General features: G+C 36.2%; 2 protein-coding genes across 2 annotated transcripts; both read left to right on the top strand.

Moving 5' to 3' along the window:
- Positions 1–816: 816 nt before the first annotated feature.
- Positions 817–6,768, top strand: LOC132064568 (magnesium transporter MRS2-4). The gene is made up of 4 exons (XM_059457585.1): positions 817–1,364; positions 3,966–4,408; positions 5,163–5,441; positions 6,374–6,768. Exons 1-4 carry the CDS (start codon positions 1,103–1,105, stop codon positions 6,650–6,652), a joined length of 1,263 nt encoding a protein of 420 aa, XP_059313568.1. The 5' UTR covers positions 817–1,102; the 3' UTR covers positions 6,653–6,768.
- A 2,995-nt stretch (positions 6,769–9,763) lies between these two features.
- LOC132064567 (uncharacterized protein At4g06598-like) lies at positions 9,764–16,272 on the top strand. Its single transcript, XM_059457584.1, has 5 exons — positions 9,764–9,979; positions 12,482–13,225; positions 13,894–13,969; positions 14,074–14,200; positions 15,616–16,272. Exons 2-5 carry the CDS (start codon positions 12,501–12,503, stop codon positions 15,816–15,818), a joined length of 1,131 nt encoding a protein of 376 aa, XP_059313567.1. The 5' UTR covers positions 9,764–9,979; positions 12,482–12,500; the 3' UTR covers positions 15,819–16,272.
- Positions 16,273–16,402: the final 130 nt, after the last annotated feature.

Here is a 16,402-nt window from a genome sequence, read left to right as displayed (position 1 = left end):
GGTGGAGGCGGTCAGATCTGGACGGAACAACCAAATCTGGCCGGAATCTGACCGGAATTTTATTTCTTGTATTCAATTTTGAGTGTATTCGTTAATTTTATTTCTTGTATACAAATGAATACAGTGAATTTTGAAGTGTATACAAATGAATAGAGTGAAATTTATTTCTTGTATTCAGTTTTTCAGTGTATTCGTTAATTTTTTTAGTGCAAATTTTTGTGTTTTTGATGTTTTAGTTGAATACATCTAATTTGAATACAGCAAAATCTGACTCAACCGAATTTTGAATACAATCCGATTTCTGAATACAATTAACTGTAGCAAACTACTGTAGCGCGCACTGTAGCTACGAAATGTAATTAGCTAAAATGTAGCTATGCCCAATTTAAAACCCCTAAATGTTAGTCATTTATGTAAAATTCCCATTTCTCTATTATCACGTAATTTTTAAGGTGATTATGTTAATGCCATTTTTCTTCTAGTAATTCATATTTTTCTTTATGTAATTGTAATTTCATAATTCAATGAAATCAATGGCTACCATGCAATCTCCTGAAATTATCCCTACTCGTTTGCTCCAATACATACAACAATAATTATCTCATCATTACTAATGACAAAAAAATTAAAGTAAAACAGGACATTTTTGTAGTAGTAACGTAGTAAACAAAAGAATCCAGAAAGGTCAACACCACCTTTTACTACGTGTGGGGACAAACTGTACTAATAATAAAATAGAATAATGAGGAAATCATAAAAATAACTAACCTAGTGGAACCTTATGACATGAAAGGGAATAAATAAAAATTGACGCATAAATTAAGAATGATAATAACAACAAGAAGCTCCACGCCTGATATTCTCACTCTCCCTTTTCTTTTCGTTTTTTTCCCCCAAAAAACACGTTTTTCAGTATATGGAAGATCTTGAAGAAGAAGAAGAAGGCGAAGCAGCAAAACAAGAATCTGTTCCCTTCTCTTCATTCGTTAATAACAACAACAATCAAATAAACATGACCCGTTAAATTGTTTATATTATATTTGTTTGCGTAGAATCTAAAAGGAGGTTTAAGGGTTTTATTATTATTATTATTATTATTATTATGGGGAAGGGACAATTCTCGATTCGCCGTCGAAAGAAATCGACGCCGCAGTTGCCGCCGTTGCCGCCACAGCCTACGGTGGGGAGTGGTAAAGTGTCGAAGAAGAAGGTGGGTGGGTCGAGGCTATGGATGAGATTTGATAAGTTGGGTCAATCTGAGTTGAATGAGTGGGATAAGACTGCTATTATTAAGCGCGCTGCTATTCCTGCTAGGGATTTGAGAATTCTTGGCCCCATTTTCTCTCACTCTTCCAGCATTCTTGGTAATTATAACCCCCACCCCCCCTTTTGTATCTCTATGTTTCGTTACTGCTTGTAAATCTTTTCATGTGTTTCCAATGGTAATAATAACTACTCCCTCTCCGCCTGTTTCAATTTATGCGAACCTATTTGACTGGGCACAAAGTTCAAGAAAGAAGAGAAAGACTTTTGAACTTGTGGTGTTAAATGAGTTCCATATATTTTGTGTGGCTATATTTTCAAATATAGAAAGGGGTCATTCTTTTTGGCACTGAGAAATAGATTCACATAAATTGAAACGGAGGGAGTAGTATTTGTTAACCCAGAACTAAGTTGGGTCATATGTGAATCCTCAATTTCCATTATTTTGATAAGTAAGTAAATGTATTGTGAACTCCATTTGTTGGCTATGATGATATATAAATGAATCTTCAACATCCATTTCGGTTAATACATATCTCGAAGAATTGAGTGTCAAGCTGCAGTCTTGGTGATCAATGGGTTTTGGTTGCTCCGCTTTCATGCTTTATTCAAGCCTAGAATCCCTTCGCAGTCCATCATCATTGTACTTGCCTTTGTATAACTAGTAGCAAATATTTTGGGGGTTATATGAGTCCTTGATTAAATTTGGATTCATTTAGTACCAATACTCAATAATTCATCTTTGGGAAGAAATTTTCTTTTAAGTTAAGATAAGGGGCTCTCTCTAAATTTACTACTGACTGATTCCTTAGTCTGATAAACGGAAGTTAATTGGATGCCTAGTCAATCCTGCTTCGTTTAGACTATAGTGTTGTGTGTTAAAAGAACAAGTTGCTTTGTGGTATCTTCTTTGCATCCTTAGTTCATGTTTCTGAAGTGTTTAGGTTGATCTAAATTCTTAAGCTGTCGATGGACTCTTTCTGATGGTTAGCCTGCATTACAGACAAGGAAGTGTCTTTCTGTATTCTTTGTCGTATGATCCTGGTACCAAACGTTAAAGCAATGTTATGTGCAGCCTTTTTAATTCTTCAACCTAGATTGCTGAAAGACGTTTCTTTCAAGTTTACTGATTGAATGTGTCTCATTCTGCTTCCTATTGATTCTTTAAAGTTTCCTATGACTGATGCTATTTGACCCATCACTTCTATTTTAGTATCACTTTGTTTCGTCTTACTTTCACTAACAGCCTCAGGTTAGTAATATTGGCAATGTTTCTTTGAGGGGAGATTAGCCTATTCATTTTAAGTCATCAGTGCAGTGACATCCTTTATCACACGCTATAAATTTCTTATAGTTTTATCCTCATGAATTTTCTCCACGACATGGTTGAATATTTTGTAGGACTCTACCCCAAGGATGTGGCCTACAATGAAGTGGGTTGAGATTTATGTGGTCTCAAATCAAATCCCAGCCTAGACAAAAAACACTAGGTGATTTCTTCTCATCTGTCCTAGCCTTGGTAGACAGAGTTACCTGGTACCTGTTGCTGGTGTGAGGTGGCAAATATCCTGTGGAATTAGTTGAGGTGCACGCAAGCTGGTCTGGATACCATAGTTATAAAAAAAAATTGTAGGACTCTGAGGCTTTTTTACTAAAATGAGGGAGATTTATGTTTTCTCCCTCCTCCATTTTACCTAAAAGCTTGTGGTGGTTAGATTACTGGTTTTGAGATAGTTAGGGGTCCATTTATGGCTTGTAGATGGATTCCAATTCTTGTATGTCCTCTTGGAAGAAAAAAGGTCGAGGATGCAATACTTGTTTTAACAATCATATTTAAGGTTAACAATTTTACCATCCCAAAATTGATGGGTAGACTTTTGGGTGGTTTCATTAACCTATTTAAAATCTATTCAGCTGCCAGTCCTTAAAGGGGTTTTGCTATATATTTTGTGAATGTTGTTAAATATTTTACCTGAAACTTGTATTTGCAGCTCTTATTTATTCATATATCCTGAGTATCACAAATTATACCATATATTGCAAATTCAGCACTGACCAAGAAAAGTGCAAATATTCAGCATTCAGAGGAGAACCCTTTAATTGCTGATTAGATCTGTGTTGATCAGTGTGTGTAACTTGCTAGTGCATTAAAGGACTCACTACAATTGAGGTTCTTTCTGGTGTCAGCAAATATTCATGTTGAAAGTTGTCTTACGGATTGTCTTCAGTTTGGTCTTTTCCCTCTCTCTGATTCCCTCATTCAGGGGAAGAAGATTATTAATCTTTCTTGTAAAGAGTGTCTGCATTTTGAATTCATTTGATCGAGGTTCTTTTTGGTTTCTGAGAGTATCCTTCTTAAAACTAATTTTGATTCTTTTTTCTGCATGACCAGTCAAACTAGGATTATAAATTGGGATGGAAGGAGTAATATGTAACATGCAGGTGCTCCTCTATCCTGATGTTCTAGATAAGAACTCAAATAATGGAATTGATTTATACTTTGGGTTTGTAGTTGTTCCTCTTTAGTCTTTAGTTTAAACCTCTTATCTTTTGGAATCCTACCTGAACCTTCCTTTATCTTTAGCTTAACTGTTGGAGGCTTTAACTGTTCAGCTCAGCTGTTGGAAGCTTTTGTCATAAAACATGTGTATCTCCTAGCATTATCTTGTAATTGAAAAACTCCTTTTTTTGTTAACCTGCAGCAAGGGAGAAGGCCATGGTTGTCAATTTGGAGTTTATAAGAGCCATAATTACAGCTGAAGAGGTTTTGTTGCTTGATCCTCTACGTCAAGAGGTTCTTCCATTTGTGGATCAACTGAGGCAACAACTTCCTCATAAAAGTCTTTCAAAGGTTGATGCTACTAGTGCTGAACAAGATAATGAAGGACAATTTCCAAATGCTGGACACTGGTTACCTGTTCCAGAAGCCGTTGAAGGTCATGAGGCTGAGCTACCATTTGAGTTTCAGGTGCTTGAGATTGCATTGGAAGTTGTTTGCACATTCTTAGACTCTAGCGTAGCTGATCTGGAGAGAGATGCTTACCCAGTTCTGGATGAACTGGCCATGAATGTTAGCACTAAGAATCTTGAGCAAGTGAGAAGTTTAAAAAGCAATCTTACCCGATTACTTGCCAGAGTGCAGAAGGTATTCTTATCTGTTTTTCTTTTCCTGTTGCTATTATTTCTAATTTTGAGTAACACCCTTCTGCACAAGGCAGATAATGAATAGATTTCAATGCCGAGGAGTTCATGGTTGGCTGCTGGAAATTTGTTTGATCAGGAAGAGAACTTGTTTAACTACTGGACATGTTATCATAATCTTGAATGCAGACTTACAAGTAAAACGCAACAAAACAATTCATATTCATTATGTTATGACTTATTGGGTAAACAACTATCAGTACCAATTTGTATAGTTTAAACTTCATTTGCAAACCATATTCATTTTTAATAGCCCTTGTGGCTTACTTTAAGTTAATCTTCCTGATGCTGCCTCTTAAGTCCTGAGTTAATTTGTTGTGCATTATGTCTGCCTTATGCCATTTGGCATGTGTACTGCTGAAAGTGCTGGCTATTGTAATGGTACACTAGACCTGTACAAAACATCTTTTTTGTGGGGTTTCTCCTTTCCCTTTGTCAGCATTTTGATGATTTCTGTCCATGATCACTTAGGCAGGCATATGATCTTCGTATTCTTCTTCCCGTTTTGTATTGATTTGAGGAGATTCAATGAGTCTTTCCTACTTTAATTCTATTGTGTTTGATTCGGAAATTGGATGGTTTAATAATCAAATGAGCTACATTGAGGAACTTAATTGTAGTATTCTCTTCCATGTCACTTGTCTCTGCTCTGATTATTCTGTGTTATGCTTACAGTGGTAAAGATTTTTTGATGATAGGTTAGAGATGAAATAGAACACCTTTTAGATGACAATGAAGACATGGCACAGTTGTACTTGACTAGGAAGTGGATTCAGAATCAGCAAACTGAGACTCTTACTATTGTTTCAAATAGCATTGTTCCTGCTGCACCGAATCTTCGTAGGCTTAATTCAGCCAGAAGCAGAAGTGGAAGTTTGGTGAGCAACCATTTTAATTACTATGATGTGGAGGATCTGGAGATGTTGCTTGAGGCCTACTTCATGCAGTTGGAAGGCACACGTAACAAGATTTTATCTGTAAGTATTTTCTTCTTAAGAAGAACTAATAATCAGACAGTTTTATGTTGGTAATGGCGTAGACTTGTCACTCCTCTTTCCTGTTTACAGTTGTCATCCTTACGTTTTCCTTTTTAGTAATGAACGATAAACACACAATAGTAGGATGTTATAGCTTTTAATGAAACGGTTCTACTTTATATACAAGTAGCAAAGTTTTAGACATATAAGAGAAGAATTAAATAAGGCATTCATACTTTTAAGGAATTTCAGTTTTGCCTCTTCAACTAGAATTCCTTTATGATATAGATCTTGATTTAGGTATCCTTATATTAAATGATGCCATGTACCCTTAATTCCTCATTCTTTATAAAGAAAATGAAAAAGAAAGTTGGGTTCTACTTACTTCTCGGTCATAAGCTAAGTCTTCCTCAATAACCGATCACTCTGCAGCAAATTTCTGGTAACAGAGTAAGCTAAGGAAAGCTTTCGAGACTGAAGAAAGAAAAGAATTTAAACAATAGTTGTATCTCTTTTTTACTCTAATGTTGCAATACCTTGCTAATTCCAACTGCAGATATACAGCTCTCTGTTTCATCTACTGCCCCTGTTTTTTCCCTCTTTTTCTTTTGTTGGGTTTCCTCTTGGGCCACTATAATAGTTAGATGAGATAATGTGCAATGTCCTGTTCTCTCTTTATCACTCTCAATTTTTTTCTTCAATTGGAAGGTAACACCGTGCAAGGGACTGGGTTCTGAGGAACTAAGCGTTCTCTAGAAGGAACCCAATATCTTCTACTAATTAGTAATGATGAATTGAGTTCATTTACAATACAAAATTTCTCTTCTTACTTTCTATAATCCTTCTGTCATATTGGTCTGCATTTGGAACATGTCTGTGATCTTCCCCATTTCGTTCTGCTTTCTTCAACCCCTATTATTGTAAATTTGCAGGTCCGTGAGTACGTTGATGACACAGAAGATTACGTCAATATCCAGCTCGACAATCAGCGTAATGAGCTTATTCAGCTGCAATTGACACTGACCATTGCATCATTTGCTATAGCTATGGAGACGCTGATCGCTGGGTGGTTTGGCATGAATATACCTTGTACCCTATACAACAGGCACGGGTTATTTTGGCCCTTTGTCGCGTGCATCACAGCGGGTTGTATATTACTATTCCTTATTATTCTAGGATATGCTAGGTGGAAGAAGTTGCTTGGATCATGAATTCCTTTTTTGTCAAGGCTTACAAATTGTATTAATACAAATCAAAGCCATAGCTTAATTTTGCTCCGCGCGAGCCATACATAATACCTACACTACACTCAAGAGTTTTCTGTTTATACGTGCCCCTTTGCAAATGTCGTCGACCTCGGTCATTTTGAGGACTGTTGCTTAGAATATCATAAAAAGTCTTTTTTTTTTAAAAAAAAAAAACAAAAAAAAAGTGAATGCCAATCTCCTTCCTATCTCTTTCTCCTTGTGTTCTCTTTCTTCTGATGGAACCAAATCTTATGTTCCCTTTTCCCTGCGGGCTGTCTTTCTCCATCAGTGTCCGGATGTTTTTTATATCTGTCAATCTCTAATTAAATCAAAACCATAGTCCTTTCATTTTTGAAATAAAGCTTCCATTCTGATGTCGTAGTTCCTATTGATTTTTGCCAGTTATATGTTTTCGTATTCGCTTCCATTGTAATAATAGCTCAAAGTTGTGATGGTATGCCAATTTCGTGCTCTACAGCTCTTGTGCAAGTACGTTATGAGTGTATTCACTTGAAGTCTATAGTGTTTTGATGGTTTTCAGAGTGGCTGAATTGTTCAGAAGTCTAATGTAGTTAAATAAACATATAACTAAGTATTGGCCTAGATCTGCCGAAAGATTTCTCATGGCTGCAGAGAATTTATTAGATCATTATTATGAGTGAATCAAGTGCAGAAATGGCCTAATATGGTTTTCTATTTAACTAGAATGTTGATACTTAATAAGAAATGAAGGTTTTTCCAAGGATGTCATGATCAGTATGTGCATGCTTACGAGTAAATGGTATATAAGTGCATATAGCTCTGTTTCTTGAACTTTTATTATGCAAGGATTAAAATACAAGTATTATTATGCGACCAATAATAATGTAGTACTATGTATGACATGAATTGCAACACTAGCCGACTTTAACTTGCTTGGAGATGGGACATAGTTTTTTTTTTTCTTGACAGGTTTTTTCTTGACAGGGCTTAATGAAGTTGGTCATTCAATTGTTGCATAAGAGTTTAACTATGATTCAACTGGCGATGTGCTTACATTGCCAAAAGGGTAGTTCATATGCTCCATCTTGTTATAACCTACGTCCATCAGAATTATTTTAGCAACTATAATAAGGCTCAATAATAAAAAGTTTATAAGAGTTCGAACCACAATTTAACTTGGGGTCCGCTGGTATAAAGTGGATTGCAGTTGAGTGATTGTAATTTCATCCCTCGCCTAAAGAAATATCTTTCTCTTCATTATTTACAGGTTCACATCCACTACAAAGAAAAAATGAAAAAAATAAATTGGAAGTTGATGCGAGGGGATTAGTAAGTGATCCAATGTAGAAAAAACTTCATTCTTTTCCGCGGATTGCCTTTCATTTGGGGTGGTCTTTAATTTTTGCCCTTCAAATCGATGGTTTTAAGTTTTGTCCTTCGCCTAATACCTCGAGGTTGTGAATTCAAACCTCAGCTCAGTAAAAAATAAAAATAAAATCGCAAGGCAGAATTTTGCTTCAAAACTCTGCCCATGCAAATTCTGCCTTAAGGCAGAGCCTTCAAAACTCTGCCTTGCGAATCCAATCTCTACTTTGCGATTTTTTAAAAAAAAAATTTAACTGAGCGGGGGTTCGAACCCGAAACCAAGAGATTTTTAGCGAAGAGCAAAAGTTAAAGATCACCAATTTGAGGGGCAAAAATTAAAGACTATCCCCAGCGAACGACAATCCTGCAAATTGCCCGAAAACTCTATTATGAAAATACATATTTGAGGCTTTCTTTTCCTTTCCCTTTTTTTTTTTTTTTTTTGCTTAAGCTTTTCCTTTCATTTTGTAGGCTTATAATACTCTCATTACACAAATTATTGATAGTTCTCTGAGTTTAACCCCCAAATTTAAACCTCCAATAATTGGTGTAATTACTTTTTGAAAAGGATACACCCATGAATTGTCCATACCTCACTGACACTCAGAATTCGCCCCCTTTGACACTCTTTTCGACTTTTAATTTATAAAGATTGCACTTTGTGCTTTTTAGATTTATATCTTACAATAGCCACGATGAATATTTTTGGGAAGTTGTTCATTACCCAATTAAAAATGAAACAAAAATATCCATTTTTTTTTGGTAACTGGAGATATTTTATTACCAGAGGTGCATTAAGTACAAAGAAAACTGATTCCATGATAAAAATAAAATTACAAAAATATACATATTCACTAGTCAGAATTGCTATTAAAGAAAGGCTTGTTATTGGGGACTATAATGTGGGACTGTCACAATGAGCTGTCAGAATTCTGTCACACACTAGTTGGGTGAGTGACTAATTAATAATTATGAGCTATCCTCATAACAAATAATTGTGACAATTTTAACGACAATAAATATATTGTACCAGCCTGAGTTGGAAAACCAGTGGCATAATCTTCTCTGCCTCATAAAAGCCAAAAATAAATAATAAAAATTATTGATGCAAGCGTTTATCATTACTAAAATTTTTGGTATATTTATATAATATTCATTGACCCGCCGAATTTAGATTCGCATCATATAAAAGTTCAATAAATAGTAAGCGCTCCCTGCCATAAAGTTTTCCATTTCCGACTTAAATTCATGACTTCTGAATAAGGATGAAATGATTCTATTCATCTAACTACAGTTCATAATAGTTTATCATTACTTAAATTAAAGTACGACCAATGCTATGATCAGAAAGTACTCCATCTATGTCACTATACTACTTGAATGAATTTTATCCTAAATGTAATTTTTCAACAAACATGAATATGAATTAAATGGAACTAGGTATGGAAACAAAAACGAAATAGTATTTTACTTTTGGGCTAAGTTCATTCTTACTAAAGTTAAACATGATGATTACGATCTGCGACCTTTTCTTATGCAGTGTCTTAATACACGAAGTTCATATAAAAAAGTAATCTAAAAATATGTTTAATTAAGTTGCAAAAATTGAATATAATGATAAATGAAGCGTGATAAATAAGTTGTAATCAGAAAAAACTAGACTCCAATCAGAGGGGGTGTTTCAGAAATATTCGAAAGTATTGGGGCAGAGAGGGAATGTAGAAAAAAAGGAAAGCAATAAATAAAATAGCTAATTTTGAGGAGTATATTTTTTCAACGTGATACGTCAACGAGAAAGAAGAATTCTAACTTGTAACAAAAAGATTCGAACATTATATGATAGATACCTTAGTAGAGAAGAAATCTGAGCTTCGAAATTGATTGAATCTCGTCCAATCTATAATCTCTGAAATCACACTGCAAATATCTTCATTATCAATTAAGGTCAGCATTTTTTCATCAGAAATATTACAATATGTTCCTATTTTCGTAAATTATCTGCCTTTTTGTTTGTTGTTACTATTTGATTTGAAGTCGTTTATTTTATTGCTATGAAAATGTGCGCAAAAGCAGAGGGAGAATTTTTTGAAGAAAAGCTCGATTTTTTTTTTGCCTTTTGGTGCATTTAATTGGAATTAAAACGAGCGAAACTATTCTTTCAAGTCTGAGATTTAGGGAAGAGCATATGTTTTTTCTTCTGATTTTCTAGTTGTTTTTGTATATGGTAATAATTTTCAACAGAAAAAAAAAAACAAGATATTCGTCTGGTTGTTTACAAATTGTACCTCGTCATCTAAACTAGTGGGAACATCGTGGAAAGTTTAAAAGTGGACACAAAGTAACAAGGATCCGTTAATATTACAAAGTAAAATAATAATATGGAAAGCAAGTTTTGGTTTTTTTCTTAGTAAAGGATTGATGATCAATTTGGGAATTAAGGGTGGGTGTTCGTAGATTTATCTGCAGAGAGATTGTGGCCACAGTTTGTATTATTCATATTTACTTAAAGATGGAGTGGTTGGAGAATAGATAAAGTTTCCAAGACCAATTTATTGTGCTACTCCCTCCGTCTTGCCGCTTTTTTTGCTTTACTCGCCCCTTAAGAAATATTAATTAGGAGGGGTGTTTGACTAACTTTACCCTTATTTATGTCTAAGTTATAATCTCTCTCCATTAACTTATGTGTCATCTCCATTAATGACAAAATTCTACTAAGGATAAAATGGGAAAAAACTAATTAATTGTGCCTTGAACTTCTAAAACGACAAATAATTTGAGACAACTATTTTTAGTAACCACGACATATAATTTGAGACGAAGGGAGTATTGTTGTAGCATATTTAGTTGTTTGTGTGCACTTCCTTACGGCTAGGTTAGTAATTGTCTGGGAGAAAGAGCACAACTTTGTGCCCAACCTGGGCATTTCATGAATACATTAATTGTTGCATCCTTTCCTGGTGGAATATTTAGCATCTGCAATCCATATTTTCTTTTGCGACTTCTCAAATTTAGAATCAAACCACCTCTTACATAGTCTGTCCTGTTGGTATATTATCCAATGATCTTACAAAAAGGAGCAGAACATATGCAAGACGTCCCTAGCCATACTTTTAACTGACTAAGGACATACTTTTAACCTAATCTTCATGGTGAATTCGTGTTTTTTGAGTCATGTTGTCCGAAGAGAACGTTTTGACCATTGTCAATACTAATCAAATGATGTGAACAAACTAAGGGGTGTATAAAATGAATTCCAATCAAAAGTGTTCAGTTTCTTTTGGTTTTCACGTCCCAAGTTTTACCCCCCTGGTAAAAGGATCCAGATAAGGTAAAATCACTGCCTCTTTGTTTCCACATAAAGTAGTCTCGGGAAAAATATAGCTGCATGTTACAGCATTAGGAAACAATTCTTTTCCGTTTGATGCGATATTTTAATTCTTCTTTCCCTTGTTAATATTGCTGTGGTTCCACATTTTTTGTGCTAGTGGTTAGGCGTCTGTGGGGGCGGTTCAAGGTCTTTAAAATCACTTTGCAGATAGGATAGCCTAAATTGTAACCGTCAAATTGCTTCTAGGAGAGAGCTGCAGTAAACATAACGTTACTGAACAGTTATTGGATTCTCAATTGGATTTTCACACACTCCATGAGCCACGCATTACATCCTCCTCCTTAAAAAACAGGAACGAAAAACAAAATAAAGAGTAATACAAGAAAGAGCCTCCTCCCTGGAGAACGCCTCTATTTTTTGGGGAGCCTGTCTCTATGCTTTTGAAGTCCCAAATAAGAAGGATTCCTTTCTTCCTCTTCACCCCATTCTTGGTGAAAAATCTGCTCCTTCTTCACCTTACTTCCTGGTTCTTAATGACTTAGTTGTGCTGCATGGTTCCCACCCTATAAGGACAGGTCAGTCTACCTTGTAATTGGACAGAAATCAGTGCAAGATATCAAAAATCTTGCAGGGCTTGAAACTCATAAATGGATGATTTGAGATCCCAATTGATCATCCAAATTGATGTAATCCGGCCAGATGAACAAGCTGATTCCTGCTAGAATAACAGGGGAATTCCCTGTATACCCAAAAATTTTACCTGGTGTTTTAGGAAAGGTGTGATTTTCCAGCAAGATCATGGTTTCTTTGAATTTGATTTTATCTCATTGTTGTGGGTCTGTAATTCAGATAGTTAATGTGTGCAGTGCCTATTGTTGTATCATCTCCTTTTAGTTTTAGGTTTGGCTTCTGACTTGTATTGATTGGAGGAGGAATCTTTGGGATTTGGTCATGATACTTCGCTTGCTAACTAATGAGATTGTCTTTACTGTGACCCATGCTATCCACAAAATGTTTTTCCTTAAATTTTTTTTTTCACTGTATTTACCTCTATCAAGGGCTGCTATATTTTTGAAGGTTTACTTATCCCACTGATACTTATCTTTTTTCTCTTATAGGGATCTTGTACGCTTTTCTATGGCAAATTCTAAGGGGCCATGTACCATGAGAAATATGATGTGCAATGGAAAGAGCTCTTTACTGCCACCTAAAAGTCCATTTCCTAGTATGGCCCCATCTTATGTTGATTATATCCCCAGTTCTGCTGTCAGCCAAAAGGGCATTCTGAAACCCAGAGATGGAAATTCACACCATCAGCGTACTTCCTCTGAAAGCTGTCTTATAGAGGAGCAACCTTCTTGGTTGGATGATCTTCTTAATGAGCCAGAAACTCCTGTGCGCAGAGGCAATCATCGACGTTCATCTAGTGACTCATTTGCATATTTTGATGCTGCTAACGTTGCAAACATAGATTACATAGCTCCAGTTGATAACAAGTTCAGAAACATGCCTCCTATTCCTTCCTGGGGGTCTCAAGACTTTGATTATTACAAAGATGCTCGACAAACTGCTTCTTATGTCGATCAAAACTCCTTAATCCGACGCAAGAATAGGATAAAGGACGTATCCTCAACTACAGTATCGCATCTCCGCAGCCTTTCCTCTCCTGGGGAAGATCTCCGTATTCAGAGGTCTGAATCACCATGCCTCCCACAAGACGGAGACAGGCCTAAATCTGCAGGAAGTGACAAGCAGGATGTAGCTGAATCTGGCCCTCCTTATCCAAAAGGATCCGCTGAAAAAAAAGATTCTTCTCAGAGCAAGAGTTCTTCATCAGAAACTGACACAAAACGTGCGAAACAGTAAGTTTAAAGCACTGTACTACCCCTCCCTACCACCCACCCTTTTCTTAAAAGAAACTTTAGGAAGGCAGAAGGGGATATGTTCATTAATTTGATATTTGCTTGAGACCTTAGTTCAAGATAATTGTAATATTTGATCAGAAGATTTTCTTTTTGTGGATAACCGAGAAATCCCCGAGAGCTGTGGCGCACAGTTTGAAACTCGGGTGAATAATGGGCCCGCCGTCTACCCTTCTCCACTTAAATACCAATTTTTGTCTGCGGCTGGGTCCCAATGATGGCCTTTTTGATCTCATTCGTATTCCAAGTCCGTTAGTAATCGTTTACGGTGGGTGGATAAGCAGGAGGGGATCCCTGTGGTTAGACTAACTGGCCGAGAAGGTTAGCGAGGTGCCTGCTATGGTGAAGTGAAAGATCTTTCACTATAGTGGGAAAGGTCTTTGCTTTTTATCATCTTAACACGTTTCAAGCGGCTTTATCTAAGTTGAAATGGAGCCTTTCTTAAATCTCCGTCAAGATTTGAACTGTCCTTTATACGAATTTAATTTTAGCATCTCAAGTTCTAAGTTGGCCATTCTCAAGTTGTTATTTTAGCATCCTATGTAAAAGTGCCCCTTCCCCCTCCAAATAGGAAGTTTATTAACATTAAAAGGTTTCATAAAATACAGGCAATTCGCTCAGAGGTCACGAGTCAGAAAGCTTCAATACATCGCTGAATTGGAAAGAAATGTACAAGCTTTGCAGGCATGTATCAGCTGAACTTTTCGAAATGCATACATTTTACCTGGACGTAAAATGGATGTTGCATTTTGGTAAAATTGTTAATTTGACTAGTTTTCTGATTTCAGGCTGAAGGTTCTGAAGTGTCTGCTGAGCTTGAATTCCTTAACCAGCAGAATCTTATCCTCAGCATGGAGAATAAAGCCCTAAAGCAGCGCTTAGAAAGTTTAGCTCAGGAACAGCTTATAAAGTATTGTAAGTTATTTTATCTGTTATACTGAATTATTCAACTTGTTTCCAGTGCTTGTAAGTCTTGGTCTATTTTTATAAAGTTGATTGTGCAGCAGGTATTGTGAGTCCAAACCTTACATAGCTGGGAATTAAGTTTATCTGAAATAAGTACCTTATATAATTGATTTTTTCATGGTGAATAAAACTAACTGCAAGTGAGTGAATATTGGTTCAAATGAGCTGGGAAAGTGGACACAGTTTTCTTGGAACTAAAACAAAAGTTTTCAAGCAATGTTCAATTTGATTAGCAAAATAGCGGTCTCCAGGAAAAATGGGGACAATTACTGGTCATCCCACAATACATCAAGTCTTGTAAGAAGATGGAATGATCTTGCCGTAGCCTAGGTTGTGGCCTAGTGGTAAATGAAGTGAGTGAAAACCATGGAAAGCCTGGGTGAAAATCCCAGCAGAGACAGAAAGGGCTAGGTGGTTTCTCGGTACTTGTACTGGTGGGAGGTAGCAAGTACCCGATGGAATGCGCGAGGTTCGCACAAAGTGGCCCGAACACCAAGATATTTTAAAAAAAAATCTTGCTGAAAACCTAGAAGTTCTTTGAACTAATAAATTTGAAAAATTGCTTTCTTTTCCATCCGTTTGGAAAACTAGAATGGTCTTCCCCGTGATTCTGTTCTGGTAATAATTATTTAAATTGTTTTATATCACTTCAAAGAGCATAACGTACTCTTCACTATTAAAGTTGTGTTAGCACTGAAATATAATTATAGTTGTTAATTCAAATGATGCTGCTTGCTGAGACTTGATCCCTCATGATCTTCTTTTTAAGATGGACAATCTAACTAGGTCTTAAGTTTCTTGGGAAGAGTAGCACTACTCTTTTCCACTGCATCTGGATGACCTTAATGTGAATGGGTCCCTGTTTCTGCTCCAAGCCTTCAAATTGGCTAAAATTACGTTTCAAAAGAAACACAAGGGATGGAAGTTATTCCTATTCACCTCTAGAGCAATCATAGCATACATACGGATTAACACGAATGATTGGATGACTTTTGTGGAGTATGATACTGTCATTTACTAGCATCTATGTTTCTTTTTTATATCTTTCACATAAAAACGAGATTGTTGTTTAGCTGCTTTGTTTTGCTGTCACGTCTCTCTTTTGCACCTTTTTGGTAAAATGGAGTTACTTGTCCAAATAAAGGAGAAGAAATACGGTCGAGTTTGCAACTGCAAGATTGCTCAATAAATGATCTTTCATTTGCCTAAGTGCAGATTTCTTTCCTTGATTCAAAGACCAACAGGATAACTGCCATAGTGGAATTAACTATTTTGAACATGACCTGTTCTGTTTTGATTATACAGCCAGTAGTTTATTTTCATTAGTTCCATCGAAACCTACAACTCGTTAATTTTATATGCAGTGGAGCATGAGGTTCTGGAAAGAGAAAGAGGAAGACTACGAGCGTTGTATCAACAACAGCAGCAACAGCCACAGCAGCCACATCAACCATCTTACAGCCATCGCCGCACCACTAGTAGGGATCTCGATCAACAATTTGTGAACCTCTCTTTGAACCAAAAAGAGGCCGAGCATGATGCTGTTTCAGGACAACTTCACATTTGACTGTAAATGTAGCTATGACTTCAATCATGTCTTACTGACTGTCCCTCAGTTGACTTTGCCATGGAGTGACAAAAGTTCACGATTTCCATTGTGCGTGATGAAGAAGAGGTCTTGCTGCCGATGGGCTCACCTTCAACGGGTTTGCTCTAAATTGATTCTAATTCTTGTTACAACATGTGTCTTCACATCAACATTTGTTAAGCTTTTACACGCAGCACCTGGTGGTCAATGCTAAAGAATAGCATTTGTCGCAGTTGACTCACCTGAGGTGGTTAATTCCAGCATGATATCTATCTCCGGTCTTTGTATGTCCCGAGTGATTAAAATCAGTTTCCCGTACTCTTTATCTTCATGGATACATTCTCATTAACCATGTAATGTGAGCATTGATATTGGAGCTCCTTTCACATTCCTTGTTTCTTCTTAAAGCAATAAAAAACATTTATGTTAAATACTTCGTATGTTTCAGTTTACTAACTCGCTTTCATTTGTCATCGTTTCAATTTTTTTTATATTTAACTTTCAAATTGTCTATGGTACATGCCATCCATGCATAGCAAAACCCTAAACTATCTTATACAGAG

This window comes from Lycium ferocissimum, chromosome 7 (assembly GCF_029784015.1).
Source record: "Lycium ferocissimum isolate CSIRO_LF1 chromosome 7, AGI_CSIRO_Lferr_CH_V1, whole genome shotgun sequence".
In the NCBI taxonomy this organism is placed as follows: domain Eukaryota; kingdom Viridiplantae; phylum Streptophyta; class Magnoliopsida; order Solanales; family Solanaceae; genus Lycium; species Lycium ferocissimum.
This window is presented reverse-complemented; position numbering and strand designations above follow the sequence as displayed.